Source organism: Triplophysa dalaica, chromosome 14, assembly GCF_015846415.1.
Source record: "Triplophysa dalaica isolate WHDGS20190420 chromosome 14, ASM1584641v1, whole genome shotgun sequence".
NCBI classification, from domain to species: Eukaryota; Metazoa; Chordata; class Actinopteri; order Cypriniformes; family Nemacheilidae; genus Triplophysa; species Triplophysa dalaica.
Window position 1 is genome coordinate 4,532,948 of NC_079555.1, and position 19,616 is coordinate 4,552,563.

Consider the following 19,616-nt stretch of genomic DNA (forward strand, 5'->3'; position numbering starts at 1 on the left):
CAATATATCGTCCCAGTAGTAATTCGTAATATTGAAATCATTATTTTTCCAATTGCAGATAGGCCTATAAGATGACTGTGGAGACTGAAATATAATTTGGAGCTACTGGGTGGTCAGGTCAGGCTATTCTCAACAGAGGCTGCAGTGACCCTTCTGCAATTATATTTCCAACAAAAATGAAGTCCCAATTACAGTCCTTTCTTCCCAGAACGCTGTCTTTGTTATCTCTTTGTCTGGGTCTTTTACAGCACAGAGAAAAGAAAACAGCACTCAGTAAGATGTAAAACATCATTTGGAGGGTCTAAGACATCTGCTGCTACTCCTAGAGCTGAAGGAGAGTCTCGAGAGTAAATCGATATACAATACAGATGGGCAAAAAGAGCACCCGCAAAATTCTGTCATTACAGGCCGGCCTCAGACACAGCTAGTTATGCTAATAGCCGATTCCTCTGGCGAACAATGTTTACCTGGCCTCCTACTTGACAAGTCCCATGTTTAGACAAGCAGTTGTGGGTGAAATTCTCAGATGGTTTCCACCCAAGACAAACTCACGCTGACAGAGCGAACGCGCCGGGGCTTTCGGATGTTGCTTTGCTACATTTACCTGTCAATCATACGATCTTTAACAACGAACTGCAACTTGTGGAAAAGTATCTTGGTGAACGACCTCCTCTATGTGGGATGTATAGCGTCTGCTCGGCTGATGAATTTCTGTTTGCTGATTTCAGGAACGTCAATGGTTAATGGCATGGAGATGACATGGTAGGTGAACCACACATGGTAATTGTGCTCAAAGAACACAGGTGCCCCTTTGGAGCACATGTCACCGTCATTGGAAGACTCCACAGATTCACAGACCCACACCCACGAAGACAACGGGATTCGGCGATAACAGCAAATATAAATCCAGCTCGCGGAGAACAATAAGACCTGCTGGCTTTGTGTCAAGCTTATCCATGTTCTGTTGACTTATCAGGCGGCATACAGACGCGTACCGAAGACTCGGTGGATTACAGCAACAGCCTTCCAGCTCCGAAGTGCTATTGCCGGTTTCTCCGCTCTAATCCAAGTCTGTGAATCCAGGAGTGTGTATTACAATTACACTGATGAGTACATTTCTTTTTTGTAAGATGGCCCTTAAAACCCTGTTATGCAATTGTTTGGGTTTAATGCATGCTGGGAACATAAAAACGAGAATGCCAAAGCGCAAACCATTTTTAGAAACTGTTGGATAATTCAGACAACAACAACTCTAACTAACTGTTAAAGTGTGGGGAGCTCTGCGCTGTGGTATGGATATGAATGGTAGCTCAAAAGGTTCAGTTTATTGAGAAGCATTATTGTACACAACTTTCTTTATTTTGACTGACTTTCTTCTGTGAAACACAAAAGAAGATATTTTGAAGAACGTTGGTAACCAAACAACTTTGATCCTGTTGTCATACAAGGATTCTAAATGACGAGAGGGCGAACTAATTATGACATTTATTTTTTGGGTGAACTATTGCTTTAAAGGGACAGTTCTTTCTTCTGCAGAACACAAAAGAAGGTATTTTGAAGAATGTTGTTGACCAAGCAACGGCGGTACCCATTCACTTCTATTGTCTGGACACACAAGCAAAGCAAGTCAATGGGTACTGCCGTTGTTCAGTTACTAACATTCTTTAAAATATCTTATTTTGTGTTCTACAGAAATAAAAAAAAATCATATAGATTTGAAATGACAAGGTGAAAAAATGTTGACAGAATTTGTATTTTTGGGTGAACTATATCTGTAAGGAGACTTGACAAGCATCAATATACAGTAATAAAAAAAACATAAAAACCAAGATGTTTTTTTTTTTACAACAATATACATATTTCTAGTCAAACATTTTATTGGGCAGAAATATTGTTGTGGACAATGCATAAAACCACATAACCATTAAATTTGCAAATAATAAATATTATCAGGCTAACTCCAATTTGTCAGATTTTGCACCGAAAAAACTACTTTTATCTTCTTTAAAATATTTAAATATCTGATTAAATAGAAATTCTATAGGTTTCTGCTCTTTGTCAACCTTTATAAAGCTGATGCCGAAGGTTACACAAATCATGCCATCAAATAAAAGACAGCCTGTCACCTTACGCTAACCACAGGCTGACAACATATTCATTTTAAATAAGAACTATGCCTTGAGGCATAATACACGGATAAAATTCTTACTGATGTAATGAATTCTGGTTTAATCTCTCTATGGCTGACTCCATCATACAGGAGGCGTCCTTGCATATCAATGCACAGCGCCAGGAAAAGCAGGTTAGGATTCAGAAAAACGTAGCGCAAGCATGTCTGCCATCCTCAAAAGTCAAACATCGAAACGATGCCTTTGGCCAGACGCCTCTAATTACCAGCATGTATCCGGGTTGCATGTTACTCAAAATAGCTGGAAAAGGGCAAACACTTCATCTCTCAGGGCACGGGGCACATGACACGCACGCGGTCCTTCTCGAATAAGTCACCCTGACTGCAACAGACCTGAACGAAGCTGGCGTCCTTCCTCCAAAAAAACAGAATTTTAGCTTTTGTATTTATTTCGCATCACACAACTTTTCTTCCATGAGGCTCCTGTGCTCGGCTTAGCGATCAAACAGCCATACAAAGACAACAAAAAGTGACTGGTGAACCAGACAATGTCCATTGTAAGAGGGGTTCCAGAGGCCATTTCGAAGAAAAGCAACAGCGGATCTGCTCTATTAGTCAAGACCGAATCGCTGGGAGACGCACGCTTGCATGAAAGCATACTGACAGAGCGTTTCTTCTTATACCATGGGCACCAAGGGCTAAAGATGCAATACTTGACCTTCAGAAATTTCTATCTTTATGCATAAACAGTGTGTTTTTAAGCATGCCCTGCACTGTCAGCTTGACATCTGTTTGCGAAGAGCCTTCTTCGGTTGTAAAAAAATCCACTATATGCAACTGCCAAAATCATTTGTAATGCTGCTCAGGATTTCTTAAACCTTCTCAACCTCCGGTCAAACTTACTGTGGCTGTTGCCCACAAGTTTCAAAGCCATATTGACGTGCTTTTGCTAACCTGGTGTTCCGCTTGTTACCATACCTTATTATAATGACTCAAAACAACAATATCAATTTTCTGTGAAACAGAGAAGGATAAAGAAGATAAATAACAAACAGTTCATTCCAATTCCCTCTTTATTTACCTTCAGTTTGTTCAATACCTCTATGCTGGTGTATCACAAATGTTTAAATGTTTTAGGAATCTTAATGCAGCTCCCTAATGAGGGTTGTAAGAGTCCAAATATGTCAAGTCCCATAAAGGGTGAAAAAAGATAGAAAAAGTAGTCAATGCGATTTATCAGCCAGTCTTTTGAAACTTGACGAAAGCTTTGTGCGACCAATTCTGATCGTTACTGATAACTTTAGCTCTGAATTTAGTAGCGGTACATTGGTTTTCACACGTAGGAACCATTCACCATTTTGAATTCTAGGCAAGAACGCAGGCTGGATGTCAAATTTAGGTAATGGGAATACAATTTGTAAATACAGATTTCATTACACAAAAGTGCAACATTTACTTTACAAAAATTATTAAGTCAGACTGACTGTGAGCCCAAGACTACAGAAAGATCTTACTCCCAGGACATTGCATGACTGTATTTAACCAGAAATCCCCCGTAGTGCTGTGCAAGCGTTGCCGTACCATTAAAGAGTCGTTACACTGAAATATTCACAGAGCACTTGACAGGAGCTCAGGTATTCCTGTCATCTCTCCCCCAGATTTTTACGCGCTCAGAAGAACGTGCGTCAGGTTACAGTGCTCCACACACATCTGTTTCTCGCTGATGTAGCAGTTTAAGCACATCAGGAGCTCAGAGGGTCAGTGGTTTAGACGCTCTCGGGATGGAGGGTCTCTTCCTTCAATTATATACAGTATGAAAGAAAACGTTTCAAGGTTGGTGATAAATACATCAATTCGGAACATGTGAGATAATGTGATCCTTTAAACTTCAGCTGCATCGCAGCTTCTCTAGTTACAGACGCCTATCCAGCTGTCCGCTGATATTTCTGGAGAATGGCATAATAAATTGCGTTTGGCCCAATTATCTGCTTTGACTGTGTTAAGAGCTGTGCTCGACACAAACTTTGGTCACTGGGTATTTATATGGAGATATTTATAAATACTAGAATAATAAAGTGCTTAAATGGGATAGCTAACCCAGAAATTTACTCTCCCTCTTGTCATTTCAAACCTGTTTGACTTTCTTTTTTCTACACAACACAAAATAAGATATTCTGAGTATTGGTATCCGAACAATGGCCCATTCACTTCTGTTGTACGGACCAATGCACAAACCCAAAAGTCAAAAGGTACAGCCCCTGTTTAGTTACCAACATTCTACAAAATAAATGTTCTGCAAAAGAAAGAAAGTCATACAGGTTTGAAGTGACAACACACAGAGTATATTTTCTTCTTTGGGTGAACCATCCCTTAAAGTAAGAAAACTTAGTATGTAAGTGTACGAAAGTAAATATTACAATACTTTAAATAACAAACAATATATTAAAGCAAAACGCCATAAGCGGCTGTGTGTTATAGTTACACCAAAAAATCAATTAAAATGTGAATTAAACTCACTGTAGACTTTTTGCAGATACCAAACAGAAAACAAATGACAGTCACCACAATATTCTTATTAGGTGTATTTTATTTTGTTTTTAATAGGATAAAAACATGACTTCTTGCAGAAAACGTATAGCTTCGTCTGTGGTTACGCAGAAATGTGGTCAATCACCCAATTGGTTCCTAACAACTACAGTAATTGAGAAATGAGCAGTTTTTAGTAATTAGTGGAATTGCCTGAAGCAATGAGTTAAAATAACATTATGAAAGTACCAGTAAAGTAGTAAGCAAAGTCACCCTTTCTATTTTTCTCCTAAACAGCTATTAAGCGGCATTGATGTATTTTATTACACACTTTCATTATCATCATTACATCTTTATGGTGGATAAGCACCAACACAAATAACAAACATATCTTCCTTGTCTTATCAAATAAGGGCAGTCAGGTGGAACAAAATGTGTCGTTTATGGGCATGCGGCAAATTGTTTTCAAATAATTTATAGGGGAGTGAAACACCTTTATAAAACCTGATAAAAAAGCTGTCAATTTGATCAGTTAATTACTCAAAATATCAATCTCTTTTCACCACCTGTTGCCTTTATAACGATTGGCTAGCTTTCGACCTGTCTTATCTGAAAAGAGCACAAAATGGTAGCTAAAAAGTCCTAGACAGCTTCAGTCTTTGAACGAGGGTACGAGCTTACACAGCCTTTCCACGCTCCAGAAGTCTTGCAAGGGTTTAGACAGAACACAGGCCAAAGGCTTAAAGACTATCAAGGAATTTTCTAAACAGGGGAGTTTTTTCTAGCCATTAGCATGCACGGCTATAAGAGCCAGAAGAAAATAACAAGGTCAAAGGTTCCAAAGTGACCAAAACAAAATGTTTGAAAATCCTCTCAGCGCAACAGCTTTCAGGCTATATTATGCTTATCTTTTGAACCACGTGAAGAAGGTTTAAGGAGTTAGAAATATAATCTTCTGGTTAAACATTTAGATCCCTTGACTTAAATGTTTCTCATAAACATTTACATTATTTTATATACATCAATAAGATATTCACTTCTTACATTAAATGTTATTTATTTTTTAAATAAGAATTGACTGAATAATTAACAAAAAAACATTTTTTTAGACATACATGGCCCAAAGTTAACTGGTCTGTGTTAGTTTGTTGATCGATTTGACTAGTGGTTAGTAATATATATATATTTTTTAAGTCATAGTCATATTAATATTTTATTGTATGATAACTGTATAAAATAAACGATTAGTTTAATTCTATTGATTTTTTAAATAAACAATTTGTGAAATGGGTCGTGTAAACTTAATCGCATTTAAGTTTAGCAAGTAACGGTTCTACTACTGGTAACCCCAAATAATACTGGCTAGACATTCTTTAACTTACTATCTAATGCAATTTACTTATTTAAAAAAAAATCTACAGGAACTCTATTCTTTGCGGAAGTTTAGCGGACGTTAAGTTTGGACCACAAAAGTAAAATGTCAAGAGTTTCTATTTTAAAGAAGTTTTTAAGGTCACTCTATGCTATTATTTAAAATGTTCAATAATAGTAAATAAAAATAAGTTAATCAAAACTTTTGGTTGTCAATGTAAATTCTCATTATCTTAAGATATTAGACCAACTTAACCCGGTTCTCTTTTGTCTCACTTCTACAATCCATGCAATTATCATTTCTGCACACCTGACTGCTTTTACAAGCCAAATAAGAGCAACTGCAGCATCTGTTCCAAGACAGAAACCACTTTCATCACTTAAATCCTGCAGTTAAACATGTGGCATCTGCCTTATATGCAGTAAAACTATATGATCCATTTCTTAAGGATTAAAGTATGGCCCTGTAAATGGATTTGTGTGACAGACGACATCTTGTTAAACGAGATCTCACTTCAGATGCTGTGGATGACCTGCGGCTCGTTTAAAAGAACCAGCTGATAAACAAATAAAATTCCATCGTTTGAGATCCACAAACCATTACGTCTTTTTATGGAGCGCTGTATTGATTGTGCACAGTTGAATTGTGAAATGAAATGATGTCACAGCAGGATTCCTGGGCTTTGATGAGGGTCTGCAAAAGCCAAAACAACTTAAATACTTAAGTAGAATGTATTTATTCTTCTGTATTTAAAAGTAAGAGTCATTCAGCCTAATTTGGCAGCATATGCAAACAAGTAGATTCAACATGGAGACTTAATAGCAATCATTTTGATTAACATTCGTCTTAAAGTGGACAAGATTACAATGATCCCACTTAAGAATAATCACAAAAATTGTGTGATGATTCATGCCAGGTTATGTTCTCTCCAGGGCACGTTCCTTTCAGCTGCTTAATCCACAACGCACCCAAACAAGATGTGAGTTATGGCGCTGAACTCTTCCATGGCAGTAAACAATAATGAATCAATATCCACAACAATTATTTGGCCATCTTAAATTCAAATTACTCAAGAATGACACGGCTGCGTCAAGCGTGGTTGGAAAGGGCCCATATTGGCGTTAAGTGCGAAATGCGACCTACACTCGAATCCATTCTTATTCTGACAGTGGAAACAAGTCACTCAACAGCACAAAAGCTGACAGAGTAGCCCTTATCAAAACGCTGTGCAAAAACCCCTCTCCTGAATGCACGATACCCCGGAGGACCTAAAAACGAACTGCCGTGCTTATTTTCCTCTCTAAGAAGAGATTTACAGAGCTGCAAATCATATCTCGACTTTCGAGGTTTCGGAGAAATGCAATCACATCCGATAGATCTAATTGAGGTTGGTGCCCAAAGGACACGGCGTGCAAATCCTGTTAACCACAAATGAGTCTCCAGGAGGACCTGCTGGAGGCATATAAAGAAGGCAGATCAGTCTGACATAAATACAATGTTAGATATTTCCATCATTACCCTAGAAAAATAACCATTGCTGTGAGATTGAAAGGAGGGATTCACGCTCCCCTTTGGGTCATTAGTCGGCAATCCCAAAATGCCCAAACGCCGTTTCATTAGGCATCCGGTTCATGTTAATTAAAAAGGAAAAAAGGTAACTAAGACAAGGTCTGGTGGCATATCCCAGGCACCAGGTGAGAGGTGCAAGTGTAGAGAGTCGGGCACGATCCGACATGTTGGCATTGATTTCCTGCATAATTTGCTTGCGGGTGACACGGAAAGTGCTGACTGGGGCATGCTACTCCTGCAATCTGCATTAATTCAGAGGTAAGGTGAAGATTAGCATTGATTCTTCTGCCAGGAGTTGAGTTGGGGTGCGATGGAGAATGTTTCACCGCTCGGGAATGATCTATGAAGGGCTAAATCATGAGGACTTTGAAGGAAGCGCTAATCCTGCTACCCTTGAAGCTAACCTGTAATGGAAACAGTTACCCATGAGCTATAGTAGCTAGATAGAATATGGTCAGTTAATTTCAATAAATTGAACCATTTTCTAAAAACTGCATAATTTTAGGAAGCATATTTCCCTTTATTTCTTTTTATAAGCTACGATGTCATTTTCTGTAAATGCTTCTCGATGAGGCATGACTTTTTCAATAAGGCTGCATACTCCCTCTCGTTTTGTTTAAATAAAGGGCTTCTGATAACGAAATAATGATCTTTTTGTGCTAGAGAAAGTGATTTGTATAAGCTTTATATTGCAGTCTTGCATATTTCATTTAGCTATTTTTGGCACTTCATAAGCCAATGAGAGAGCTTGCTTTCTGAATCTATCTGGTACTCCACGCACCTTTACATTTGTCCTGAATCCGCATTCATACAAATACATGCAAAGTCAATGGATACCTGTGATGGTGTCTTTCTAAAATCATACGAAGAGTTCAGATGGAAAACCCTCTAAAAACCACATCCATCAAAAATGAGATTTCAACATTGAATGAATGCATAGCACATTAGTCAAGCCATTTTGCGTCGAAGCCCGCTAAATACTACACTCTGCCCGGTCTGAAATATCTGATATTGCTGAAAGTATAAATGCAGGACTTGATGAAAAATGCTCATTTAAACGAGAAGTCACCTGACGGATTTAGGGCGTTTTGCACCTTAACTCTTCATATCACATTAAAGCAAGTAATATTATGAGATATGTGACCCTGTGCAATCCAGGCTAATCTCTCATAGTCTAATTATGAGAAAACAAGCATTGACGTTTGATTTCAAACATTAATTTCACTATTATTTCAATCTCAGAGCCATCGAGAGAGAGAGTTCTGCCAACAGAAGTCCAACATGCTGAAGCGTCACGTGATTCATGGAGCCTTCAGATAGTTCTAGTATTGCTTTCATTTTATTATTCATTAAATGGCTTTCATCTTTAAATGGGTTAGAAGTTTACCTCAGTTGGTCTGTTTAGTCACAGCTCCATACGTTACTAGTATCTTCCCGGAACTATTTAGAGCCTCCACGAACCGCGGTTGGTGTGAAAAAACTGTTATATTGGAGACAACGGAGTTGACACGACTCTCTCTCAATGGTCAATCTTAAAGACACCAAGGTCATATTTTCAAAATATATTCTTTACATTATGCAGGATCATTTTATGAAGGATGATTTTATGTAGAAAATAGGATATCTGGGTCTTCAGGTAGGGTCACACACTGTATGTCCTGCATACAATTCAACAAGAACATGATGTTATTCAGCTGAAATCACAGTAAATGGTGTCCAGACAAAAACAATGTCCCGACCAACAGATGACACTGACTTAAACCCTTTACCAGTAACTCTACTAATACTTTTATTAATACTTTACTTTTGACAAAGACAGCACACATAACAAAATATACAAATACATTTTCCGATTTTAGAAGCCGTAGCAAGAATGCCCATAGATGGAGAAAGATCCCTCATGCTTCCAATAAGGGTGCACTTTATGATGTCTAACAGCCCTGAATTATACAATTCTTCAGGATTACAATAGTTAATAAAACACTCACAGGAAAGTGCTTCATACCCTATTTTTCAGAAACACATCATTCATCAAAATCAGGTATTAAAAACAATTTAGACCACAATCCCAGTGGGATCTTGAGGTTTTCATTGTGACGTTTAAAGGATTACGCCGTATGACGGCTACCTTTGTTACGCCATGCACACACGTTTTTTAATATAAGAAAGTCTGAACAGTATATTCTTATATAAAAATATAAGAAAGAGCAAATGTTTCTCATGCTGTTTTCAAAACTGGAGGACTTGAGGGTAAATTTATTTTTAATTGGGCCAGGAACTGCTATGAATCACCGGCTGAGGTAAAGGTAAGTGGGCATAAACAAACTAACGTTCTAGCTGGGCCAATTCTCAGAACTCTGGGACAAAAACAGGCCAGTGCCAGCTACTGCCTCAAGATCAACCACCACTGAGCCTTTATCAGATTCTTCAGTTTTCCAGCCAAACGAACGGTTAAGTATTTATCTTTAAAAGGTACGAATCACTAATAAGGTACAAACATAAAATAAAACAGACCATTAGCAGTCGTGTGCCTTTAAGTAATGCAGAGTTGTTTAGAACTAATTCTATACAAAGATTTTTAACCACACCACTGCAGCGAAACACCAACTGATCCGACCAGACCCGAGAGCTAATGAGCCCGTTCAAAGACAATGGTGCAGGAAATCGAAGCGATGGGAGACGTGCTTATTGAATGACTTTTCCCCAGACGCAGAAATCAAGCAACCGAGTGAATAATGTTAAGAAATTGGTAAACAACTTTATTAGAAGCTCAGACTGGGACTAATTACAAACGTCTGTCTAATTCCTCGTACAAACAAAAGTCACGAGCAAAAACACTTTGTTTCAAAGTCCCCATTTAGGATGTCATTTCTAAAGATTTTTCTCACATTCGTGCATACCAACAACTGTCACTAACGGCATGCTTCAAATCTCTTCAGAAGAAAAAGGTGGAAAAAGTGTTGAAGGCAAAAAAGATGTGTTATAATGTAGCATTTCCCACAGCAAAAAGCTTTAAAAGGTCTTTCATGCACTTTGTGTGGAAGAGACAAGAAAGCGAACGAGATAAAGAATAACGGCCTCTCCGATTTTTACTTTACGGAGCCTCGGTACCAAAACTCACATTAGCTGGAAGTGTGAGGGGGGAGGAGTAGTGTTGCATTGCAGCAGAGTGCCCCTCAACTCCACCAGGGCATTCGTTCGACAGCCCGCACCTTCCTTTCCTTCAGAAACACCTTGAGACTGCCACACAGGCACCCGCCTCCATCAACATATCAAACACCAAAATGTCAACTCAGCTGATTAAATCGATAAGATCCTAATCATTTGTTACCTCGGACCAAATGGCAGACAAATCCCCCACAATCCCTTGCGTAAACCGCAGATTTCATAAAAGCAAAGCACGGAGTTGAACAAGGACGAGGCTTTGATAAGACTGTGATACACCTTTGGAAGAATCTGCTGAGGTGGCAGTGTTGTCTGAATAAGAATGTGTTTGGTGTTACATGTTACGGCAGTCAACTGAGCCATGAGTGTAGCAGAGGTGCTTGTATTTAAATATATCAAATCGATGCTTTTTGGCAAAAAAAACGATCAAACTGTGCAATACCCGTCAGTGGGTTGGTAGCCATAAGTGCTCCTTTTCATACCTCTACAGGTACAAAACATGTTTTTTAGCTTATTTTTGGCACATAATTGCACATTAGGTCTTAAGGGTATATTTATGTTCCCAAAAAGATAAAACATTTAGAGATACAAAAGGAGCATTGAAGGCTACCACCCCAGTAATGCTAAAAGGTACAGATTTGGAACTTTTTGTGCTTTATAGCTAGATGTAAGACTGAAACATAAATAGATAAATGGCGGTGTAAAAGCGCAGTCTAGGAATACTCCTGTGAATTATGACTCAGCCTGAATCAGATGATATAGACTAATTATATCAGCTTGTCTTATCTTAATGAATTAGGCTGTTCACACTATTTATGAGAAGACTTTTCAATTAAAATAAGTAACTGGTACATAACAGGTACATATTGAATATTTCAAGAGGTTTTGAGTTAAAATACTTTTGTGTTTGCAGTTTACAATAAAGTTGTGAGCATTTGAAGACCAAGCAGAATATTCTGGGGTGACAAATGTGCATGCAGAAAGCCGCAAGCCATCTGGGCTTGCCATTATTTAGCGCAAACTTTATACTTAACTGTATACATACTCGTATATATATTTACATTCCCTTGGTTCTTATTATAGTCTGCAGCTTCCTGTATGATCAATGACTGTTTGTGTGTTTTGTGATAGTCTGCACATTTTAGTTCATTTGAACGGTGGCTACAGTCTGATGTTGAGATCTCACGGCTATTATAAACGAATGTGCAAGCATCCATCGATGCTCAAAAAGGTCATACAAAATACCACAGGAATGTAAACTTATACAGAATACAGTTGTGATGTATATATTATCTTGTGTAAATAACGTATGTATCTTCTGAAAGGCAGTAATAAATAAAAATAAAGAGAAATACATGATTTATTATCCCCAGCAGAAGCTACATAAGTTATTTTTATAATAAAAAATAATATATACAGCGCTTAACACATTTATTAGAACGCCTGCCATGATAAAAAAAAAATATATATATTTTAGGAATCTGTCAAAAACTAGTTTAAAACTAAACATTTTATTGTCATTTATTAAGCAAAATACACACTGAAACAAACAAATAGTATTTATTCATGTTTTTATACCCAAATTTGGACGGCACATCCAACTTCTCTCAGAAGTCAGAAAATAATCAAGATTAATATTCAACCATTAAAACTTTATTAAGGAATGCAAGTAAATAACTGCGTTTTTTTATATTTAAAATGCCCAATTAAAGTGCATGACTATTTTGTGTCCTTCTTCTAAAAGAGTAAACTAGAAAAATAATGGCTAACATTAATTCTATTTAACATAAGAAATACTACATTGACTACATTTCTATTACATATACTGGTCGATCAACCATTACAGAAACATAAAACATGATTTTGGTAATCTGTTAGTTTAGGGAAGCTGTGGCACAAACCTTACATTGGGTGGGGGTCTAATATATTTGGTAAGAACTGTGTATATTATATATAACATGATCTGACTTTTGACAAAGCACGTAGGATTAAGTCTAATGAATATTAATAACATGAAGTCACAGTTCACACTATATATAATATTCTCCATTAATCATTCTCAGTAGGTCATTTGGACATGATAGAGCAGTGACAGGTTACCGCGTCAGAAACACAGCATGGTGTGCCCAAGCATGGCAATAAATGCTCTAATCTCGGCTGAAGCCGTCCTGCTCAGACCAAGCTAATCCACATAGGAAAGACGAGCCAGATGGTCACAAGCAACTGCTTAAATCCGTGCAGGAGCCTTGATGACATGCCTGAGGTTCCTGCTATTTACCTTGTGCCTCAAATTACAACCGTTAGCCTAGTGAAGAAGCAGCAGGCGGCAGCACCTGGCCTCGTGTTACCGTGGTGCCGCTCTCAAAAGTGGACGGGATGACAGGATCTGGTATTCCTGGAGCGCCAAAGCAGAAGCAGTCCCAGGGGTGTCGTAACACAGGCGTGCTCTCAGCAGTGGAGATCGCCAGCTCCAATCGGCATTATGCTTTGAGGCATGCCCTGGCCCTAAATCACACCACCCAAGCTGGAATGACCTCATGCTGGTCCATCTCAGGTCGTGAGGAATCGTTAAATGAATATTACCACCGATAGCAACCAAATTATCTTGCAGCGGGAGCCACATGGCCCGAGGAAGGTGCTTCTCTTTCACATTCATCCCCTTTTATTACTTCTGTCTTGGAGAGTAATTAAGGGATTTCAACATTTCACCTTCGGCATGTTGTATCAAAGCTCACCACCCACAACGCAATCCGCCTTCTGTTCTCAGAGCTACGTACCGGGTTAGTGCCCCGCTGAGCTGTGCTTAGGGTTCATCTCCCTGGTGAAAACTGCAGGATCACTAGAGCACAGTGACCTACAGGGATGACGCTTGTAAATACGCCGTGACTTGTTGTGCTCTCTGACACGCACAAACCTTTTGGACATAAGCCCCCTGCTATGATCAAAACAAGCTTCAGGACTCTGGTAATGCAGTATGCCGTCTGTCCTACACTACATTTCACAGCTCAGTAGGGTTTTACTGAAACTCTGTGATTCGGATACAGACTCACTCATCATCTCTTGTCACAGATAGAGAGATGGATGGATGGGGGGGCCGTGTGTCATGCTGTGGTAGACGCTGTAACTCTGATATGCCAAACAGCGACTCAGGCGCGCCCCAGATATTAGTTTCTGAGAGTATGACAGTGAGGCCAACACTGTTAGCTTATGGGATTAGTGTTTTTGCATGAGTGCCTCTGCACAAAGGATTCTGCCCAATGTCGTCCACACACACTCACACACATACACAAGATTGACCCTCTCTTTTTTCCGTCAGTGCTTAATCCCCTACCTCAATCTTTCCAAGACACACGTTTTACAAACAAACACGTTTTCAATAGAAATGATAAGTCATTTTAATTTAAATATTCCCATACTATATTTTTACATTATAATAAAAAGAGTATGGATATATACCTATTTTATGGGTTTTAATATCTTTAATATTAGATTTATTACAAAATAAATTCAAAATTTCTATCAGTTAAATACTTTCTTAAAATTAAATAAATAACACTATTAAAGGGATAGTTCACCCAAAAATGAAAATTTAGTCATGGAAGTTGTTCGAAACCTGTATACATTTCTTTGTTTGGTTGAAGATAAAGAAACAGCCTATTTGAAAGAATGTTAGCAATTAGGATTTCTGGGGCACCATTGACCACCATAGAAGAACAAAATGTAGATTTTTGTTGTGTTGAACACAAAAGATATTTTGAAGAATTTGGGGAAAACAACCTGTTCTGGGGTACTTTTGACTACCATTTTAAAATTTCAAAACATTTTCAATGGTGCCCCAGAAATCTCAGTTGCTTACAACTGAACAAACAAATGTATACATTTATAATCTGGAACAACTTGAGGTTGAGTAAAGGATGACAGAAGTTACATTTTTGGGTGAACTAACTACATTCTGCATTTATTTACATATATAAAACAGAAAAATGATCCATCTTACACCTGTTCTAAACAAGATACAATTTATATTTGATGTCAAATGACGTCAATGTCTCACAAACTTTAATGCTGACAGACCAAACACTAGCATTTTCTTTTTTTTTGTGCACAAATTAAAGCGTCTCACCAAAGTAAGATGCAAGCCAAACTCATTTCAGGAGCATGGTACACTGTTCCCAGGACACCCCATGGGACTCAAAGACAGCCAAAAATAGTAGCAAGTAATTTAGAGCGCATGTCATGGCAAGCCTGACGTAACACAGAAAATACACATGACAGGAAAGTCCCAGTACAGATGTGATCGCTCTCAGGAGCAATATATCACTCTCGTCATCCAATGCCATTAGAGAACCAAATTGTGACAATATAGCTTACTCGCATCACCTGCAATCTCGGCGTGGAAAAGACAGAGAGCAGAGGAGAGAACTGAAAGTGTCACTTACCCAAAAGATGAGGTTGAAGACGAACATCGTGTATTTCAGACAGCACAGGCAGCCTCTCGCCATGTTGAACTTCTTGAACTCTAGAAGGAACACAAAGGATAGATCCAGGTAAAAGACCACGTACTTGCTGCCTTTAGGAGCCTTGTACTTATTGTTGCTTTTGTCTTCCCCGCTCTGAGAGGCGCTCTGCGCACGGGGACCCGTGGACCCGTAAAATGCGCCGGCGGTGAAACCTCGTCCTCCGAACGGGCGTTCGGAGGTGGAGGCTTGAGGGAAATCGGAGTCGCGACTGTCCACGGAGGGGCTACGGTGGATGGCAGATTCCTCGCTACTTGACTTCTCCATGCTCTGAAACGGAAGGCTCGTGCTTTAATTCATTCTCTATCATGTCTCTCGGATAAACCCTCAAGAACCTTGAACTTGTGCACTAATCCTTAAAAGCAGGCTTTCTACTTCACACAAAAAAGTTGTCCAGACACCGACGCTGTAGAACTAAAGAGGGAACGGTTCGATGGCCCCACAGCCCCCCTGCATTATACGAAAGCGTTAGATCCACCGGCAGGTGCACGTCGATTTGAACTTTTCGGTTCAGCTGCTTCCCACACTTCTGCTTGCTGACCTCAGCACTGCCTTTCCACAGAGAGAGCTGATGAGTTCCCACAGCCTTCTAACTTCCACACCCGTTCTCCTCTCCTGAGGATGAGACGCGCTCAATCTTTCTCGCAGCTCTTTCTCTAACTCTTCTCCCGAATCAATCTCGCTGCTCTCATTGTAAGAGACTCCTGCGCTGCCTGTGTTCTCTCCTCTCTGGGTGCGCTCGCAGTCGCCGCTCTGCTGCTGATACACGCTATTATGGGCAACTGCATCTAGTGGACATTCCCTCCCAACCTAGCGCAAAGCTCTATCTCCCACCTCTCTCTCCCTCTCCCTCTCTCTGCCTGTACTCCCTTCAGCACCTCCCCCTCACACCAAAAGGGCGACAGCTAGCCCCTCCCTGCTGATAGCGCAGCTTTAAGGCTCTTATCATCACCGTGCTATATGTCTATACAAGTTCAGCACTCTTAACCGTGATGGCCGGCCAGAGGAAGTCTGGGAGGGCAATGATGAATTAAGAAATCATGAGCTGATGGTGTAGGTGGGGGGAACGGAGATGAAACAATGCACCCAGCTGTGCGCTTTTCTATTGCATGAGACTGTACGTAAACTGAAAACATGATCTTTTGACCTCCTTAATAAGCCAATTAAGGGGAAAATAAGGCTGTAGATTCTCAGTTCGTGCTCGGGGTTTTATTTCATTAGTTGACTAGTTCTAAGCCGTCTGTACATTGCATTCATGTGCTAATCACATATGATTACGTGACATTTGCAGGGAAATGGCTGTGATGTCAAACTTGTGATCGTAATTGGAGGTTGAGTGGTTGCAGTGCGTGACCGCCGTGCACTGCTTTTACAAAACCAAGTATCCGCGCTCTCCCGTTTCTGCATAAGGAGCGCAAAAGAATTGGCAGCAGGTCAGCCTTGGGAAAAATATAGCACCATTTCAAGCATGGGAACAGGATAGGAGCTCGAAGATACTATAGGCTTTCCTAAGGAAAGCAAGGGTTACATCTTGAGTACCTGCTGCGTGCCATTCACTCACATGTGTTTTATAGATTACATCAGTTCGTGAAAATGTAAATGTGCATCGGTTCATTTACACTTCAAAGAGTTCATAAGTGAAATGGTCTGACAATTTAACGTTAGGTGTATCTGGATCTTAAATGGGATTTGTGGGAGCGTAAAAATAGCCCTTTTTGTCTTTCCAAAATGTTTGCTGTAAAGCTGCTTGGAAACAATGCACATTGGGAAAAGATCTGCACAATTTCTGCTCTCTTTTATGTTAAATTGTGTGAATAACATCTTAATCTTGAGTGTAAAAAACTCTACCCTTCTTCCTTATCTCAGAACATTTTTTAGGTCTCTCCTTAAACACATTTACATGAGACAAACTAATAATAGGCAAAAAGCATTTTGAAGCATGATGGGTGTTGAAAACACTTTTATGGGAGTTTTGCCTTTTAATATAGCAAAAAATGGGAAGTGAGACAGAAAGTGCAAACAAGACATGAGACATTGTGTTCAAATTTGCCTTCCTGTTAGCGCACAAACAAAATGACCACTTAAATACGAAATGAACAGTTTATAGATTACAAAAATCAATATATATTAAATATTTAAACAAATGTTTTGCTGGCTAAGGCAATTATTGCTCAGGGGCTTCTTAAAATCTCACTATAAGTTAAAGTATTAGCTGTGGCACATAATGTGACCTGTGCCGTTGATGCTACGGACATGAAAGATACTTCAAATCATGCAGCTTGCTTATTATTTTCTAAGCAGACACACTATTGATTTTCACATGGCAGACTTTAAAACACTCAAAAATGCTGAAAACCCGAAAGACATGAGCAACATCATGGCAACCACCCAGAACATTCTATAACCTCTGCGTGTTTAAGCAAGTCTTCTATTGAGAATGTAGAAATTAAGTTCACTTTATTGTCCTGTCAAAGAAATGCTGGAGTGAATTCAGAGAAATCTGGTTTATCAGCTTTTAGACATTGATCGTAGCGTCACAATATTGTCTCTAATTTGAAGCATCTTTGTCTTCAGACATCCACGATGCAGCATTTATTTTGTAGCATGAGTCATGACCAAACAGCTCGTAATATCAATGCTATCGACAGCACTCTGGAAGGTGTTGATTGGAGAACCAGGCTCAATTCAGACCTGGAAACCCCATGTGGAAAGAACCAGAATCCAGTGCCTTTCAGATTAAAGTCATCAGTCTCCTTATCCCAGTCTGCGTCATAACTGGTATTCGGACCGGCTGGGATTCGTTTAGCCACCTCCAGGGCAAGCTACTCCTGATTTTGTCCTGCGCCTACAGGACACGCTCAAAACCACACACCCCGAACACGATAGCCACGAGAGAGAACGCTACACAATCGACAGGCACAATTCAGAAGGAAACACACACACATACACAAAAGTCCTGATTCGGGAATTAATGAAACTTGCAGTAATGTCCTTAAGCATCAGACTTACATTTGAGTAAAGACTATCCATTACACTGGACATATACTTCAGATAGTAGTTGTAAAACAATCTACTGAGTTTGCTGGATGGGAAGGTGTTTTATAGTGAATAATGTATATCATCTATATGATTTTAAAACCCATCGTAAAGCCTGATAGGTGAATAAAAAGGCCATTCAGGAGCATGTCTAAAGTTGAAAGAAACTATAAGAAAGTATGTTTTTTCAGTTGTTTAAAGGGATAGTTTACACAAAAAATGAAACTTCTTTCATCGTTTGTACATTGTTATTCCAAACCTGAATTACCTTCTTCTGTGTGAAATATAATATTCTGGAGAACATTGGTATAGACACAAAACGGCAGAGACATTTCTCAAAATATCTTCTGATGTGTTTCATAGTGGAGAAGGTTGTTCATTTATAAAAGAATGGCTGAACTATCCCTTTAAGACCATTGCTGCATTGCAACACCTTTTCATGACAATTTAAATATTCTGGGAATAAATATTCAAACAACTTTAAAGCTTAAAAATACGTAAAGCAAAATGGTGGTACATATGTTCAGTGTAATAGAATGTTTATAATAAAAATAAAAAAACATATTCTGAAAATAAATGAAAAAATAACAACATTGCCAGTGCAATATTGCAGCATATTACTTACATTTTATATATAAAGGTATAATTAAATTATAGAAATAATAATAATCTAAACTATTTTTACATATTGCTACAATATGGGAGCATAAGATTATAGTAATGAGAGTAAAACAGGGGGCGCTGAAATGTAACAATTGCAACGGTTTAAAATTTACCACAATATAATAAAAAATGATAACATTTATTTTCTGTTGTTTTTGCTGTGAATCATTTTGTCATGGGATAAGTTTGAGGGAAAAGTTGGCATTGGATGTTCATTTGAGTCAGGGTCTGCTGTGTTTTCTGCTTTGCATTACTCCGTGACAGCTCCATTAACACATACACTAATATGTGAACACATGCAGAGGAAGGGCCACATCCAAGAGAGATTCAGTCTGATCTACACTACAATCAGTTAAACCCCAGCGTGAATCAATAAAGCCGAAATGACACAGAACTGAGTGAATTCTGTACTTTCAGACTTTGAGGAAACCAGTGAGGCTCATTTCACAAAAGACCAACAAAAAAGGATTTTGGGAAGTGACCCCGGGATCAGAAAGTTCCACTGAGAACCATCAACAAAACCAAGTTCAAAGTTAGCTAAGTGAATTATTTTAAAGCAACACTCCACGGTGCAACTGTTACATCCAAACACATAAAGCGAGATCAATTCACACCCAGAATCTTGTCTCCACTTCATTAA

General features: G+C 38.9%; 1 protein-coding gene across 3 annotated transcripts in view; it reads right to left on the bottom strand.

Moving 5' to 3' along the window:
- tspan9a (tetraspanin 9a) overlaps positions 1-19,616 on the bottom strand; it is a 158,498-nt gene that overhangs the window by 56,096 nt on the left and 82,786 nt on the right. For 2 of the 3 annotated variants that reach the window (XM_056766017.1, XM_056766019.1), the window contains one exon: positions 15,200-15,279. In XM_056766017.1, coding sequence (XP_056621995.1) covers positions 15,200-15,262 — 63 coding nt within the window. In that variant the 5' untranslated portion in view covers positions 15,263-15,279. Of the gene's footprint in view, positions 1-15,199; positions 17,141-19,616 lie in introns of those variants that run through there. The other variant, XM_056766016.1, reaches the window with a different exon arrangement.